The following is a 12,916-nucleotide window of genomic DNA, read 5'->3' as shown; positions in this document are numbered from 1 at the left end:
TAGCTGCCAAGTTATCCCTTTTTTAAAGGGATTTTCCCTTATGTTGAATAGGCTTCCTCGCGAGAAAAGGGAAAACTTGGCAGCTATGAGCCATTTGGATCCATTTAAGTGGGTTAAGTGGGCGGACCATCCGAATCGGTCCCACCTCCCTGCAGAGGGGAAGGGTTGCGGAGAAGTCCAGTTGCATCAGGTAGTGATCTGACCATGGCACTTCGTTGGTTTCGCTTTTACTTAGTGTCAGATCACCAACATCCATAGAGGTAAACACCAGGTCCAAGGCATGTCCGCGGCTATGAGTTGGGCCAAACTTATTCAGGGACAGCCCCATGGAGGCCATGCTTTCCATGAAGTCCCTATACCTTCTCAGAAGGAAGAGGGCCACAAACATGGGTGGCAGCTGTTTTTCTAAGGGGCATGATATGTACCTTCTCATGGTCACTATTTACTAGGGACCAAGGCTTTGATATTCTGGTACCTGTTCCTGGTAAATTCTTGTCTTGCAAGGGCAACTTTGGGGATAACTACCATTCAAGCTACTAGTCATTCCGGTCTCTAAGCAGGAGGCAGAGATGGGAACATGCAAGCACACAGACACTAAGGCTCCGTGGAATGCACAGCCTGACATTTTCCAGCTGGCAATATTTATTTTGGTCTGCAGTGCAAGACACCTGTTTGCTTTTCCTTTTAACTAAAAGCACCAGCAGCACCTTAGCTTCTAAAACAGCACAGGACAGCATATTGTGAGGCCATTAAAAGACAGAAAGTGGAGGAGGCCCTTTTCTGCACATGTAACACAAGGAGGACACCACTCAGATTGCTGTAAAAACAAATGGCAGAGTGTGTCCCTTTTTTCATCTGTGAAACAAAAGGAGGTATGCTTGGCTTGTAGGACAGCTACAAGAAAAGCCAGCTTAAGCATGCAAGGACACTCCTTCCATAGAAACCCTTTGAGGAACTGTGCACTGAACCAGAGCTGGGGGCTGCTTCCAGGAACTGAGCTCCATTCCATTGTGGGCTTATCTCCTAAGAGCCAAGGTACTGCTAGGATTAAAAGGAACCTGATGACGTCTCCACAAACAAACAGGTGCCTCTGCTTTTCATGAGCAGCGCAGCTCCCTCCAGCCCTAGCGAGAAGCACAGAGACACAGAACAGCTGGACTTCAACCACTCCATCCCCAAATCCCACCCCAGCTGTGCTTGCCTGGGAGTGAAAAGCACCAAGGGAAAGAGCAGCCCACACAGGAATGCCGGGCTGAGGAGGTCAGGGGGGACGCAGCGGGCATCACTTTGTACTAGAAGAACCAGGTGAGGCAAGACAGGGCATGCCAGATCTGGCAGTATTTGAAGAAACAGCAAAGTGGCAGAAAAGAGCTGGATAAGATCAATGGACAAGGCACTGCTGTGGCAAAGCCAGTCTCACCCCAGAAATGAAGGGCCTGCTGTGAGCTCTCTTCTTCTGTTACTTTTGTCCTCAACCAAAATCTAATTGCAAGAAATTGAGGGTTCTGATCCGACCAAATACCACATTTGGTTTTGAGAAGAGGTCTTTCCCCACCGCAGGGCGGGGGGGGGGGGCAGCCACCTTTCCCTATGGAGAGTCCCTATGGAGAGTTCAAGCTTTTCGGCCAGTGGTCACAGCAACTGTCCCCCCCCCCCTGAAGTGCAAACACCAATGCTTCACTTTCCCAATGGATCTGGATAAAAGTCAGATGCAACAGAATTAATTACCCAGAGGTTTGGGAGGCCCTCAGGGGAAATGGGGGAAAGTGTTGCTCCACCAACTTCCGCTTTCAGTTCTATGTACTTTTCTGAGGAGAGATGGGTAACCTCATGTCAGGGGACCCTGGGAGGGGAGCGACTTTGCCCAGGGACAGGAACTAAGCGGACCAGTCGAGCAGGAGGGTGAACAGGAAGGTGGTGCAAGGGCTCTCAATGAGGTGGAGGGGCTCAGGGATGCTACCAGCACGAGCGAGGACAAAGTGGCGCCCAAAGGTCCTGCAGCTGGGGAGGTATCGGAAGGTGGGGGAGCGAGGAGGCTACTCAGTAGTTCAGGGGAAGGGTCTGCAGAAGGGGAAAGCGCCAGGAGCAAAGGCGGAAGCGAGGGGGGCCGAGGTTTCTTTGCTGGCGACGGTTGAGACGCGCGCCAGTTCCGGATTCTGACTCGGAATAGGCAGTCATGTCTTTCTGAACTCTGAACTGTACATATGTATATAGCAATAAAGCTTGAAAAACCACCATTGAGCCTTGGTGGTCCTTGGTTGTGGGAAGCGGAACAGCAGCCCTGACCCCTCATCACTTCATGACGCAGGGGGCAGACAACGGCTGGGAGGCTCAGAGGCATGGTAGGAACAGGGGAAATGCCGCGAGGGCACCTTGGCACCCACAGGCACCATGGTAGCAACCTCTGCCCTAGGGGCCTCTTCCCTTCTCTGGGCAATGACAGTTGTGGCTTGGCCAAAACTACTTCACAGGTCAAATGGGGAGGCCCTGGTTCAGAATGTATTGAAAGCTTGGAAACAAGTCTGCTCACTTCTACCAAATTTCCTCAGGAGGTAGGGGATGTAACAAATCAGAATTATCATCCTTAGATTTCCGCTTTGCCTGGGGTGGGGTGAAGAGGGATTATCACAGCAAAGGTGTTTTATGACCTGAAGTCACACTGTAACCATTAAATGGTACAGTTGTTTACACGGTTGAAGTATCCCTCGAAAAGTCAGGCTTGTTTCCCAGCCATGGGAATTAAAACTGCACAGCCCACACTTGTCTCCCAATTATCTCTCCACCATGCCCTGAAACCCCTCCTGGATGTGCAGACTGTTGGGCTGCCACACAGCTACAGTGATGCCCTGAATCAAGGTCCCTGGAAGTCAGTCATCAGATCTTAGAAATGCAGCCCGGCTTCCCCCCAAGCCTCTCCTTACCAGGATGTAGTCAGCCCACATGTCCCGGGCAGACTGCAGCGCTGCCTGACGAAGCTTCATGACATGTTCATAACGGGAATTGGACCAGTGCTTGGGACCTTCCTCGTCCAGATAGGACCTGCCAGGGACAGCGAGGCTCAGGATGATGTCACAGGAAGAAATCACCTTCTTCCCCAACAGAGGAATCTAGATGCTACCAGGGCTAAATGCCAAGGGATGGGGGCTACCCAACAAAGTATTTCAGCCAGCACAAGGTTTTCTACAGAACTTCTCCCTCTCCCATTCTTATGCATCCCCATGCCCTCTCCAAATCTGCTCTGGAGGGTTGGGAGAGTCCCCCAGAACAGATGGGGGAGTGCCATTGCACTAGTGGAAGCACTTTGCTGCCCCAAGGGATTTTGTGACTTTCATCAGTTGGCTCTTATCCTTATGACACAGATAAGCTTGGAAACCAGGGAGAGTAAGTGCTGAAATCTCAGAAGCAGGAGAGGCTGCTAAGGTCCTTTACACACTTACCTGGGAGCAAGTGCCATGGAATCTGGTAGGACTTACTTCTGAGTAGACATAGACTGGATTACACTGTAAAGATTTCCAGTGCCTTGGCACTGCAAAGAATCTTGCCTTTCCTCCCAACTAGTTAAATAAATTTAGTTCAAATTGTGTAAAACAAGAGGAAACTACACAACTCTGTTCAATTGCATAATTTATACTGGAAGCAGAAGCTGCCTTTTCCTTGCATAGAATTTGAATTCATTTTATTTTTAAATGCAGAGTAAACACAGCCTGGCCCCAGGGTATCCTTCACCAGAAGCCTTCTTTGGGCCATTCATCCGTGGCCAGAGTGTGCAGTGTCCAAGGTGCACAGAGACTTCCATGGGAATGGGGTGGGGGTGGGGCTACCCTAGTTGACTCGCTTATGCAACCCACCCACTCTTTTCTACAAGCTGCCCATCAACAAGGCTATGTCTGGAAAACATAAGGCAAAAAACAACAACCAAGTTTGTGGAACTCAGCCACAGAGCAGTCTTTGTGTTCTCACTCTCTCCTTGGGAATTGGATCCCTCTTCAAATCAAGCTTCTGTTTTCTTTTCCTTTCTCTTCACCTCTCCCCCCAAATACTGAAGCCCCTTCCCCACAATTCTGGCTTGCTCACCTGGCCTCCTCCATGGGCCGCCACTCCACCGAGTGATACATGTTCTGTACATTCATCAGCCATTCCCGAAGCACAGCTGTTGTGTTGTCCACATTATGATCAGTTGCCACCCTAGAAGACACGCAAGGCAATGAATTTGGAAGCTTCCTTCCTTCCCCACCTCCCACTTCCAGGCTTGCAAACAGCCACTTGCCAAGGTTACCCAAAATGTAGGACACCAGGATTTTAGCATCTGCACAGGTTTCTAACTGGGCACAAACTTCATTTGAAAATGTATACCACACACTTTGAGTAATTTCTTCCAGAGCACAGCTTACAGTCTCCAAGAAAAACCAACCCCACTTGATGATAAAAAATTTACAAAATTATAGTTCAGCTAAAGAAAAAACAAGCTATAGAAAGTGAAGTACAGAAACAGAACATAAAACAGTGAAAGAAAAACTCACGCTTCAGGAACAGAGCTGACTAATTTTGGAAGGTTAGGAGAAATACTTTTGACAAATGTCAAAACTCAAAACACACAAGTTGGGGTCTGCTTCACTCAGGGTAATAATAATAATAATAATAATAATAATAATAATAATAATAATAATAATTTTATTTATACCCCGCCCTTCCCAGTCAAGACCGGGCTCAGGGCGGCTAACAACAAAAATATCAAAACAAGCATAAAAGAAACAATTCAATTAAAATACAGATTAAATACAATGTTAAAATTCAATTTTAAAATGGGAATCTACAAGTGGAACCTCATTTAAATATCTGTAGGATAAAACCTTAGGGGAGGGTAACACCGGGGTCAGACTGAGTCAGTCCAAAGGCCAAGCGGAACAGCTCCGTCTTGCAGGCCCTACGAAAAGATGACAACTCCCGCTGGGCCCTAGTCTCCTGAGAGAGAGAGCATTCCACCAGGTCGGGGCTAGTCCTGAGAAGGCCCTGGTCCTGGTCGAGGCCAGTCTAACCCCCTTGTAACTCGGGATCTCCAGTGGACCTTAATGTCCTCTGTGGGTCATACCGGGAGAGGCGGTCCCGCAGGTACGAGGGTCTTAAGCCGCATAAGGCTTTAAAGGTCAAAACCAGCACCTTAAACCTGACCCTGTACTCCACCGGGAGCCAGTGCAGCTGGTAAAGCACTGGATGAATGTGATCCCGCGGTGAGGACCCTGTAAGGAGTCTTGCCGTGGCATTCTGCACCCGCTGGAGTTTCTGGGTCAGTTTCAAGGGCAGCCCCACATAGAGCGAATTACAATAATCAAGCCTAGAGGTGACCATCGCATGGATCACTGTGGCCAGGTCAGGCTGAGAAAGGTAGGGGACCAACTGCTTAATGCGGCGGGGATGGAAAAATGCCCCCTTGGCTGTGGTTGCAACCTGTGGGTAGGAGGATCTCAGAGAGTTGGTGCTGCAGCGTCCAAAGCAGATGCTCGAGTCACAGCATGCGGCACCACACAGGGACGGGCAGCACCATCAAGAGCCCTTCCTCCATCATGCAAGCGCTGGCTTAGGAAAGCAATTCCCTTCAGAGAAGAAAAGGCCCACACAAGGGCAAGTTTCCAGAAATGGCTCTAGAGTTCCCACGCTTTCTCCAGAAGACTCTGCCTCCCACTGTGCCATTCTCACGCCATGGAAACTGGGAATCCTTTGGCCCAATAACTGCACTTGGCTCCATGCCCGGGGGCGGGGGGGAAGCAAGAGAAAGAAGGATGTCCTGCCCAGCTCCAGCTCCTACCCACCAGCAGTGAGTGCCCACTTTATTTTTAAAAAATCTGACAGCACTCCTCATTCCGAGCCAGGAAGAGCCATCCTAAGCCCACAGGATCTGGTATTTTAGAAACTCCTGTCAGCCCTAGTCAGTGTGGAGACAATGTCACAGTTCTTCAGGCCATGTATGTTTAGGATCACAACTTTTCCTACAGATTAATTTGTTGACTGTAGCTAGCCTTCTCCCACTACAGGAAATAATGAACCAAATTTTTGAAAAAGAAAAACACCAGATTCCTGGACTGAAGCATAAAGGTAAAGGGACCTCTGACCATTAGGTCCAGTCGTGACCGACTCTGGGGTTGTGGCGCTCATCTCATGTTATTGGCCGAGGGAGCCAGCATACAGCTTCCAGGTCATGTGGCCAGCATGACAAAGCCGCTTCTGGCAAACCAAAGCAGCACATCTGAAGCATATGTTACACTAATACCCAGAGCAGACGGGGATCTCAAACTAATGCCAAACTACAGACCAATATCTTTACTAAACTGAGACTACAAACTTTTGCTGGAATAATTGAAAAAAGATTAAAAGAGATATTAAAAGAAACAATAGACCCCAATCAAGCTAGAGAGCAGGGGCGTTGCTAGCCACTCCGTCACCCAGGGTGGCAAACGCGGAGGCACCCCCGGGAGCGGGGCGGTGGTCCGCAGCGTCGTGACGTCATGACGTGCGGGCGTGACGCTGCCTCGCTGGGCCACCCCTCGACTCCGCCCTGGCACGCGGCGCAGCAGGAAGGGAGAGCACACGTTGGCTGAGCAAGCCAAGCCCTGCAGCGCCTAGCGATGTTAGTGCCAGTTGGCTGCCGGGACCGGCTTGCTCCCTCGGCCGACGCATGCTCTCCCTTCCTGCTGCAGCTCTCCCTGGGTGGAGTTGAGGGGCGGGCCAGCGAGGCGACGCTTGTGACGCCCCTCGCTGGCCCGCCCCTCAACTCCACCCAGGGAGAGTGGCGCCGCAGCAGGGAGAGAGCGCGTCGGACAAGGGAGCAAGCGGCTTGCTCCCTCGGCTGACGTGCACTCTCCCTGGACGGAGTCGAGGGGCGGGCCAGCATCCAGGGAGAGCGTGTGTTGGCCGAGGGAGGGAGCAAGCTGAGCCCGGCCCGCCGCCCTGCAAAAACCTTGCTGGACATGCGGCGGCGGCTGGCTTGTGCTTGCTCTCTCACTCTGCCGCTGCCAGCTTGCACTTTCCTTTTTTCCAGCTGGGGTGGGCCCTGGGCGGAGCCACGTGCGGAGGTCACACTTGAGGTTGGTATTGATGCCCCTCCTCACGCAGCCCCACCCCAGCCGCAAAAAGGAAAGCGCGAGCTGGCAGCGGCAGAGCGAGAGAGCAAGCACAAGCCAGCCGCTGCCTCACACCGAGCAAGGTTTTGGGATCGTCCGAGTCGCCGGTCGCGGGGCCCGGTGAGTGTCTGTCACCCCCTCCAGGATGGTGCCCGGGGCGGCCCGCCCACTGTAGCGACGCCCCTGCTAGAGAGACAAATATCGTTACACCAGGAATATTGTAGATATTTTGGAATATTTAGAATTTAAAACTGATTTAAAAAGCAGGACTTTTGCTGCTGGATGCAGAAAAAGCATTTGATAACATCTCCTAGCATTTTGTGAAAAAACTACTAGAAATATTGGGACTAGAAGGGCAAATGGGAAAGGCAACAGAAGCGATATACCAACAACAAAAAGCAAGGTTAATTATAAATAGAAACCTGACTGAAGAATTTCTAATTACAAAGGGGAAAAGACAAGGTTGCCCCCTTTCACCCCTGTTATTTATATTAGCTTTGGAAGTTTTGAGGAAAAGATAAAAGGAATCACAATTGGGGGGGGGGAGAATCATATAAAGTTAGAGCATTCGCAGATGACTTGACAATAACAACACAAGACCCAAAAGAAAGTATCCCAGCAGCGCCAGAAGTAATAAAAGCATATGGGAAAGGGGCGGGCCTACCAAAAAACTAAGATATTAACTAAAATTCTAAATACGGAGGGGGGGAGAAATACAACAGCTGACAGGATTAGAAAGTAAAAGCAAGATAAAATATCTAGGGATCTGGATATCAACAAAGGGTATTAAACTTTATGAAGATAACTACACCAAAGTATGGAAAGAGATTAAGGAAAATATGGAAAACTGGACAAGATTACAAGTCTCTCTATGGGGCAGAATCTTGGTAGTTAAGATGAATATACTTCCCAAAATGATATTTTTATTTCAAACAATTCCAATACTGGGAGGGATGAAGTGTTTTCAGGAATGGAAAAGAGATATGGCGAGATTCATATGGAACCGGGGGGGGGGGGGGCAGAAAAAAAATACTAACTATCTATATACCCTGTTTCCCCTTTTTTAATACGGTCATAAAGTAAGCCATGGCAGGGTTTTTAAGCAGTTGAGAAATATAAGACATACCCCGAAAATAAGCCATACTTCCGCGCCGCAGAAACCAACCCCCACAGACACCTCCACTCACAGAGTCACTCCATGCGGCCGGCACTCCAGGAGCGCGATCAGCTATGGAGCGGCACTCCAAGAGCTCCGCTTAACAGCTGATTGCGCTCCCGCCTTCCTGGCTGCATCCCCACGCTCCGCCTTCTCGTCCACCGCTGTCCCTGCCGCTTCCGTGCTTGCCGCCACCGCTGGGCTCACTGCTTCTTCCTTGCCTGGCCCGGCCAAGGACGCCTGCTGCCCCGCCACCCGGAACCGGTGGCTGCTGCAGCGCCGAGCACTCCAGAGAGCCCAGCAGCGCCCTGAGCCGTAAAAACCGTACCGGTAATAAAAAAATTCCCACCGAACATCCCACCGAAAGTAAGCCACCCTGTGTTTTTTTGAGGGAAAAAAGTTATAAGACGGTGTCTTAAAAAGGGGGAAACAAGGTATATATATAAATGTAAAAAGGGCATGTTTGTGTGTCCGGACTTTTCTCCGAAACTCCTGGACCGATTGCGTTCAAATTTGGAGACAATGTTACATACCAATATGCGAGTGTTTGGATGCACTTTGCGTAGGCAGGTGTCACACCAGGGCCAGGTAATGAACCCCGTGTTCCAGAACTAAAAACCCAGACGAAAGCGAATGCTGGGAAATAGAAGCTGACGTCACCAACTAACATACTATAACTTCCACAAAGCCCATTCCTCCACAAACCCCGATGCACCTACCCCCCGTGTCCAACAGGCACACAGAGGCCGCCCCACGCCGACACTGCGCCAAAAACCACCCCACACCCTGCCGTTGCCTCCCCCCCAAATGCCAAATATCTGACATATAGGCCAGGATACATGACACCGGCACTGGGGGAATCGTCGGGATCAGCCAGGGGGCGGGCAGGGAGGTGCGGGGGACTCACAGGGATGAGCCGAGGGGTGGGGGGAGGAGGGGGTGCAGGGAGGGATCTTCTTCTGACCCTTCCTGAATCCCAAAATGGTTTTCGGCCTTCTGTGGGACAGTGGGACTGGGATACACCGACACCAGCCCCGGGGTAAATCGCAGGGGGGAGGCAACGGCGGGGTGTGGGGTGGTTTTCGGCGTGGTGTCGGTGTCTGTCTGTGCCTGTTAGAGACATTGCACATATCTTTGTAAACCAAGAAAACCTTTAATTAAAAAACCACAAAAAATAAGATATGATATTAAATGTATCTATCTTGCTGGGTGTGTTTTAAAAAGTATTAAATCAGGTAAGGAAGGGGGAAATTAACCCTGCTCTTCCTTACTGTGGTATATCTGTTTGGGTGGGGGCCATTTCGGTGGCAAAGTGACTGACAGCTTCAGAAGAGGGATTTTATTCAGGTTCAAGGGAGGGATCAATTATCAGCCACTACAGCTGATATAATTCACATTTTTTAAAAGCTGCTTATTAAATCCAAAGAAATATTTTGATAAATATTGAAAATAAAATGAAAATTCACTTTTGAGTATAGCTTGGCCTGCGGATGGAATTGGCTGCAAAACAACTTCAACCCAAGCCGCTCATGTACACCTCTTGGCAAACAGGCAACCTTTGTAAACTGTCCTGTACTGACTGACGTTTCCTCTCCCCTTCTTCCTCAAGCTGGGTACTCTGGGCTCAAAGCGTTTTTGCTCTGTTTTTTGAAGACTAGTAATTCCCATGTGCTCATTCTCAAGGCAGCTTTCTCATCTTTACAGGGTGGTTCTGGCGAAGTTCTGCAGCCTCAAGCCACTTTCGGGGAGCTGCTCTTGCACCGAGTTCTGCTTCCACTGGATTCAGGACTACATGGGGCACTGGAGAGATCCAGCAGTGTCGTTGCAGGAAATAAAGACAAAGCCCGCCCAATGCACAGGATGCACAGAGACATACTGGATGGTGGCTGGAGGTGGCTGTTTTCTTCCCCGAGTAAGGATTCAATCGTCGCAGCAACGCAGCTCTACCCATATTTACTGGGAACTTTAAAGAAAAGGGGGGGGGTCTCACTCTGTTGAAAGTGGGGAGTGGAGGGAGCGTGGATGCTTGAGCTGAGTTTCCTGCATGGAAGGGGGCTGGACTAGATGACCCTCGGTGTCCCTCCGCCCTCTAGACTTCTAGGATTCCGGGCGAAACATGTGCGTGGCAGCCGCACAGCCATCCGGGTGCCGCTGCTCGGAGCTGCCTCCTTGCGAGCAAGTTGCGCGGCGAGGGCGGCGGCCGCTTGGGCGAGAGGAAGCGGATCCTGGGAATGGGCCGCCCCGGCTCCTTTTTGCTGCTGCGATCCCCGGCCGGCCGGCCGGCGGGCCACTCACACTCACTCTCACTCTCACACTCACTCACCAAAGCGCCAGGCGGTCCTTCGGGTGGCGCAGCCTCTCCAGGCAGCCGAGCGCGGCGGGCAGCGAGTGCGCCGCGTTGCGCGCCAGCAGGGCCAGCAGGACGCGCGGCGGCCGCGCCGGAGACTCGGGCACCCAGCGCTCCTCCGGGAAGTAGCCGCCCGCCCGCCCGCCGCTCCACGCCAGCAGCGCCGCCAGCGCCAGCCACACACCCCGCCGCCGCGCCGCCATTGCCTCGCTCGCTCGCCCGCCCGCCCACGCGGAGCACCAAGCGCCGCCTTCCCGGCAGGAAGCAGGCCCGTCCCCGTCCCCGTCCCCGTCCCCCCCACTGCACAAACGCCAGGCCGGCGGGGAGGCGCGCTGGCTGCGTGCCCCGCTCCTTTGAGGCGGGCGGGCGGGCGGGCGGGCGGGCGGGCGGGCGAGCTGCGAAGGCATCCTCCGGCCGCAGAGGCGCTTCCAGGGCCAGCCAAAGCTTCGCAGAAGGGGGCTGCTTTGCTTAGGCGGGCAGAGGCGGTTGGGGGCAACGGGTTTGGGGTTTTTTGAATACTGGATCTTCCTCTGCAAGGGTAAATGCGGATTACATAGCAGAGGCGGGGCCTGTATATTTATAGAGACAGATTTATAAACCACTTAAGCAACTCTCTAAAACAGTCCATAAAATTAAAATGCAAATAAAAACAGCTTAAACAACGCCACCCCAAAAAAAAACCCCACAAAGGAATGAATACACTTAAAATTAATTAAAACGCAGATGAAATCAGTAAGGCACTTCTGGGTGCTGCATATTAAGAAGTATAGCATGCAAGGAAGCTGAGAGCAGCAAAGATAGTCAGGTGAGAAAGTCCCAGGAGAACAGGGTCACGGGACTGGCACTGGGGATGCAACGCTGCTCTTCAACTCTGCAGGGTGGCCACACAGAAGCAGTGACATTAGCGTGGGTTGCCAGTGCCCAGGGCCATGTGGAGGGAGGGAAACGGATGGAGTGCATATGCTCATTCAACTAAGGGCATCATCCAGGAGATTGCAGCTGCAGAGATAAGAAGAGTTGTTCCATTGTCAGGAGAGTTCACTTCCTGGTTTGCATGGAGACACCATTTTCAATGGATCCCTGTGACAGAAGTGCACAGCTGTATTGAGACAGCACCAAGCATTGAAACTTTGCACCCCCAATAATTTTGTGCCTGGGGCAGCCGCCCTGTGGTCCCTCCCACACTCCACCACGTCCACTGCACAGTTCAAGGCAAAGACTTGTTCTCTGCTATCCCAGAGGGCAGGACGGGATCTAATGGGCTGAGGTGACAGGAGTAGCGGTAGATGCAGTATTTCAGTTGAGCATTGGGAGAAAGGAGCAACTGGACAATCAACCTAGAGAGGTGGCAGGTGTCTCTCTCTAGCTCTGGATTGATGGAATGACCTGCAAGGCTCCCACCAACACTATGAAAAAATGTTGACACAGCGGCCTCCTATCAGCCATTTTGGGTGTCCTCCGGCATCTGGCCTGTCCAGGTTTGCCAGCTGGACACTCACAAGATCTACGTTTGTTTCTTGGAATTATTTAGTGGACTGGCAGGAAGTGCAGCTGTAACTTTGTGACTCAAGATAACCTCCCCACCAGCACACACACACCCTCCTTGCAGCCAGGGATGCTGCAAATGCATCTGCACATAGTAAGTTCTGTAGGAAATAGTCACAGCCAGCTGCATTAGAACATCTGGAGTTGCATCAGAACAAGACTGATCCAAGCACACATCAATATTCTCCCAGGGAGGGATGTTTGAACACAACAGTCTCTTTGCTAGACCCAACTAAAAGCCTGCTTAATTCAAGCCCCATAGTGGTGATCCAGGTGTGTTTAAACACACACAACAGCTGGACGTTTGCTACTGTTTGTCCCAGCAAATAGTGAGTGCTGTTTGTCCCTCTAAACTAAAGTGTGGAAGGGGGGCGGCTTGCCACCTTGCAGCCGACTCCTTTGTGTGTTTACTTAGAAGTAAGTGCTACTCAGTTTTAAGTAGCTTTTGAGTGTGATGTCACTGTTCTATCACTAGTGATAGTTCAATCATTATTGCCATTATTGGTTTGATGGTATAGTTTGTGTGGTTTGATTTCAGTTGATGTTTGTACATAGCCTTGAAAGGCGATCACTGGATTTAATAACCCATTAAGAATAAGAATTCAGTGGGGCTTACTCCCAAGTAAGTCTGCATAGGAGTGCTGCTGTGCAGCCCAATCCTATGCGCATGCCCATGCAGCAGTCCCACAGAGTTCAGTAAGACTTGCTCCCAGATAAGTGCACAGCATTCAGGGCTAATAAACCTGGGCTAGT

At 51.1% G+C, this 12,916-nt stretch overlaps 1 protein-coding gene across 2 annotated transcripts in view; it reads right to left on the bottom strand.

Moving 5' to 3' along the window:
- COLGALT1 (collagen beta(1-O)galactosyltransferase 1) overlaps positions 1-10,890 on the bottom strand; it is a 38,419-nt gene extending 27,529 nt beyond the window's left edge. For both annotated transcript variants that reach the window (XR_009557235.2, XM_060272187.2), the window contains exons 1-3: positions 10,595-10,890; positions 4,075-4,185; positions 2,922-3,039 (exon numbers count right to left, since the gene is read on the bottom strand). Coding sequence is in view for 1 of the 2 variants with exons in the window: in XM_060272187.2 (XP_060128170.1) it covers positions 2,922-3,039; positions 4,075-4,185; positions 10,595-10,821 (456 nt within the window). In the remaining variant the exon portion in view is untranslated. The remainder of the gene's footprint in view (positions 1-2,921; positions 3,040-4,074; positions 4,186-10,594) is intronic.
- Between the last annotated feature and the right edge of the window lie 2,026 nt (positions 10,891-12,916).

Source organism: Zootoca vivipara, chromosome 2 (genome assembly GCF_965207765.1).
Source record: "Zootoca vivipara chromosome 2, rZooViv2.hap1.1, whole genome shotgun sequence".
In the NCBI taxonomy this organism is placed as follows: Eukaryota; Metazoa; Chordata; class Lepidosauria; order Squamata; family Lacertidae; genus Zootoca; species Zootoca vivipara.
This window is presented reverse-complemented; position numbering and strand designations above follow the sequence as displayed.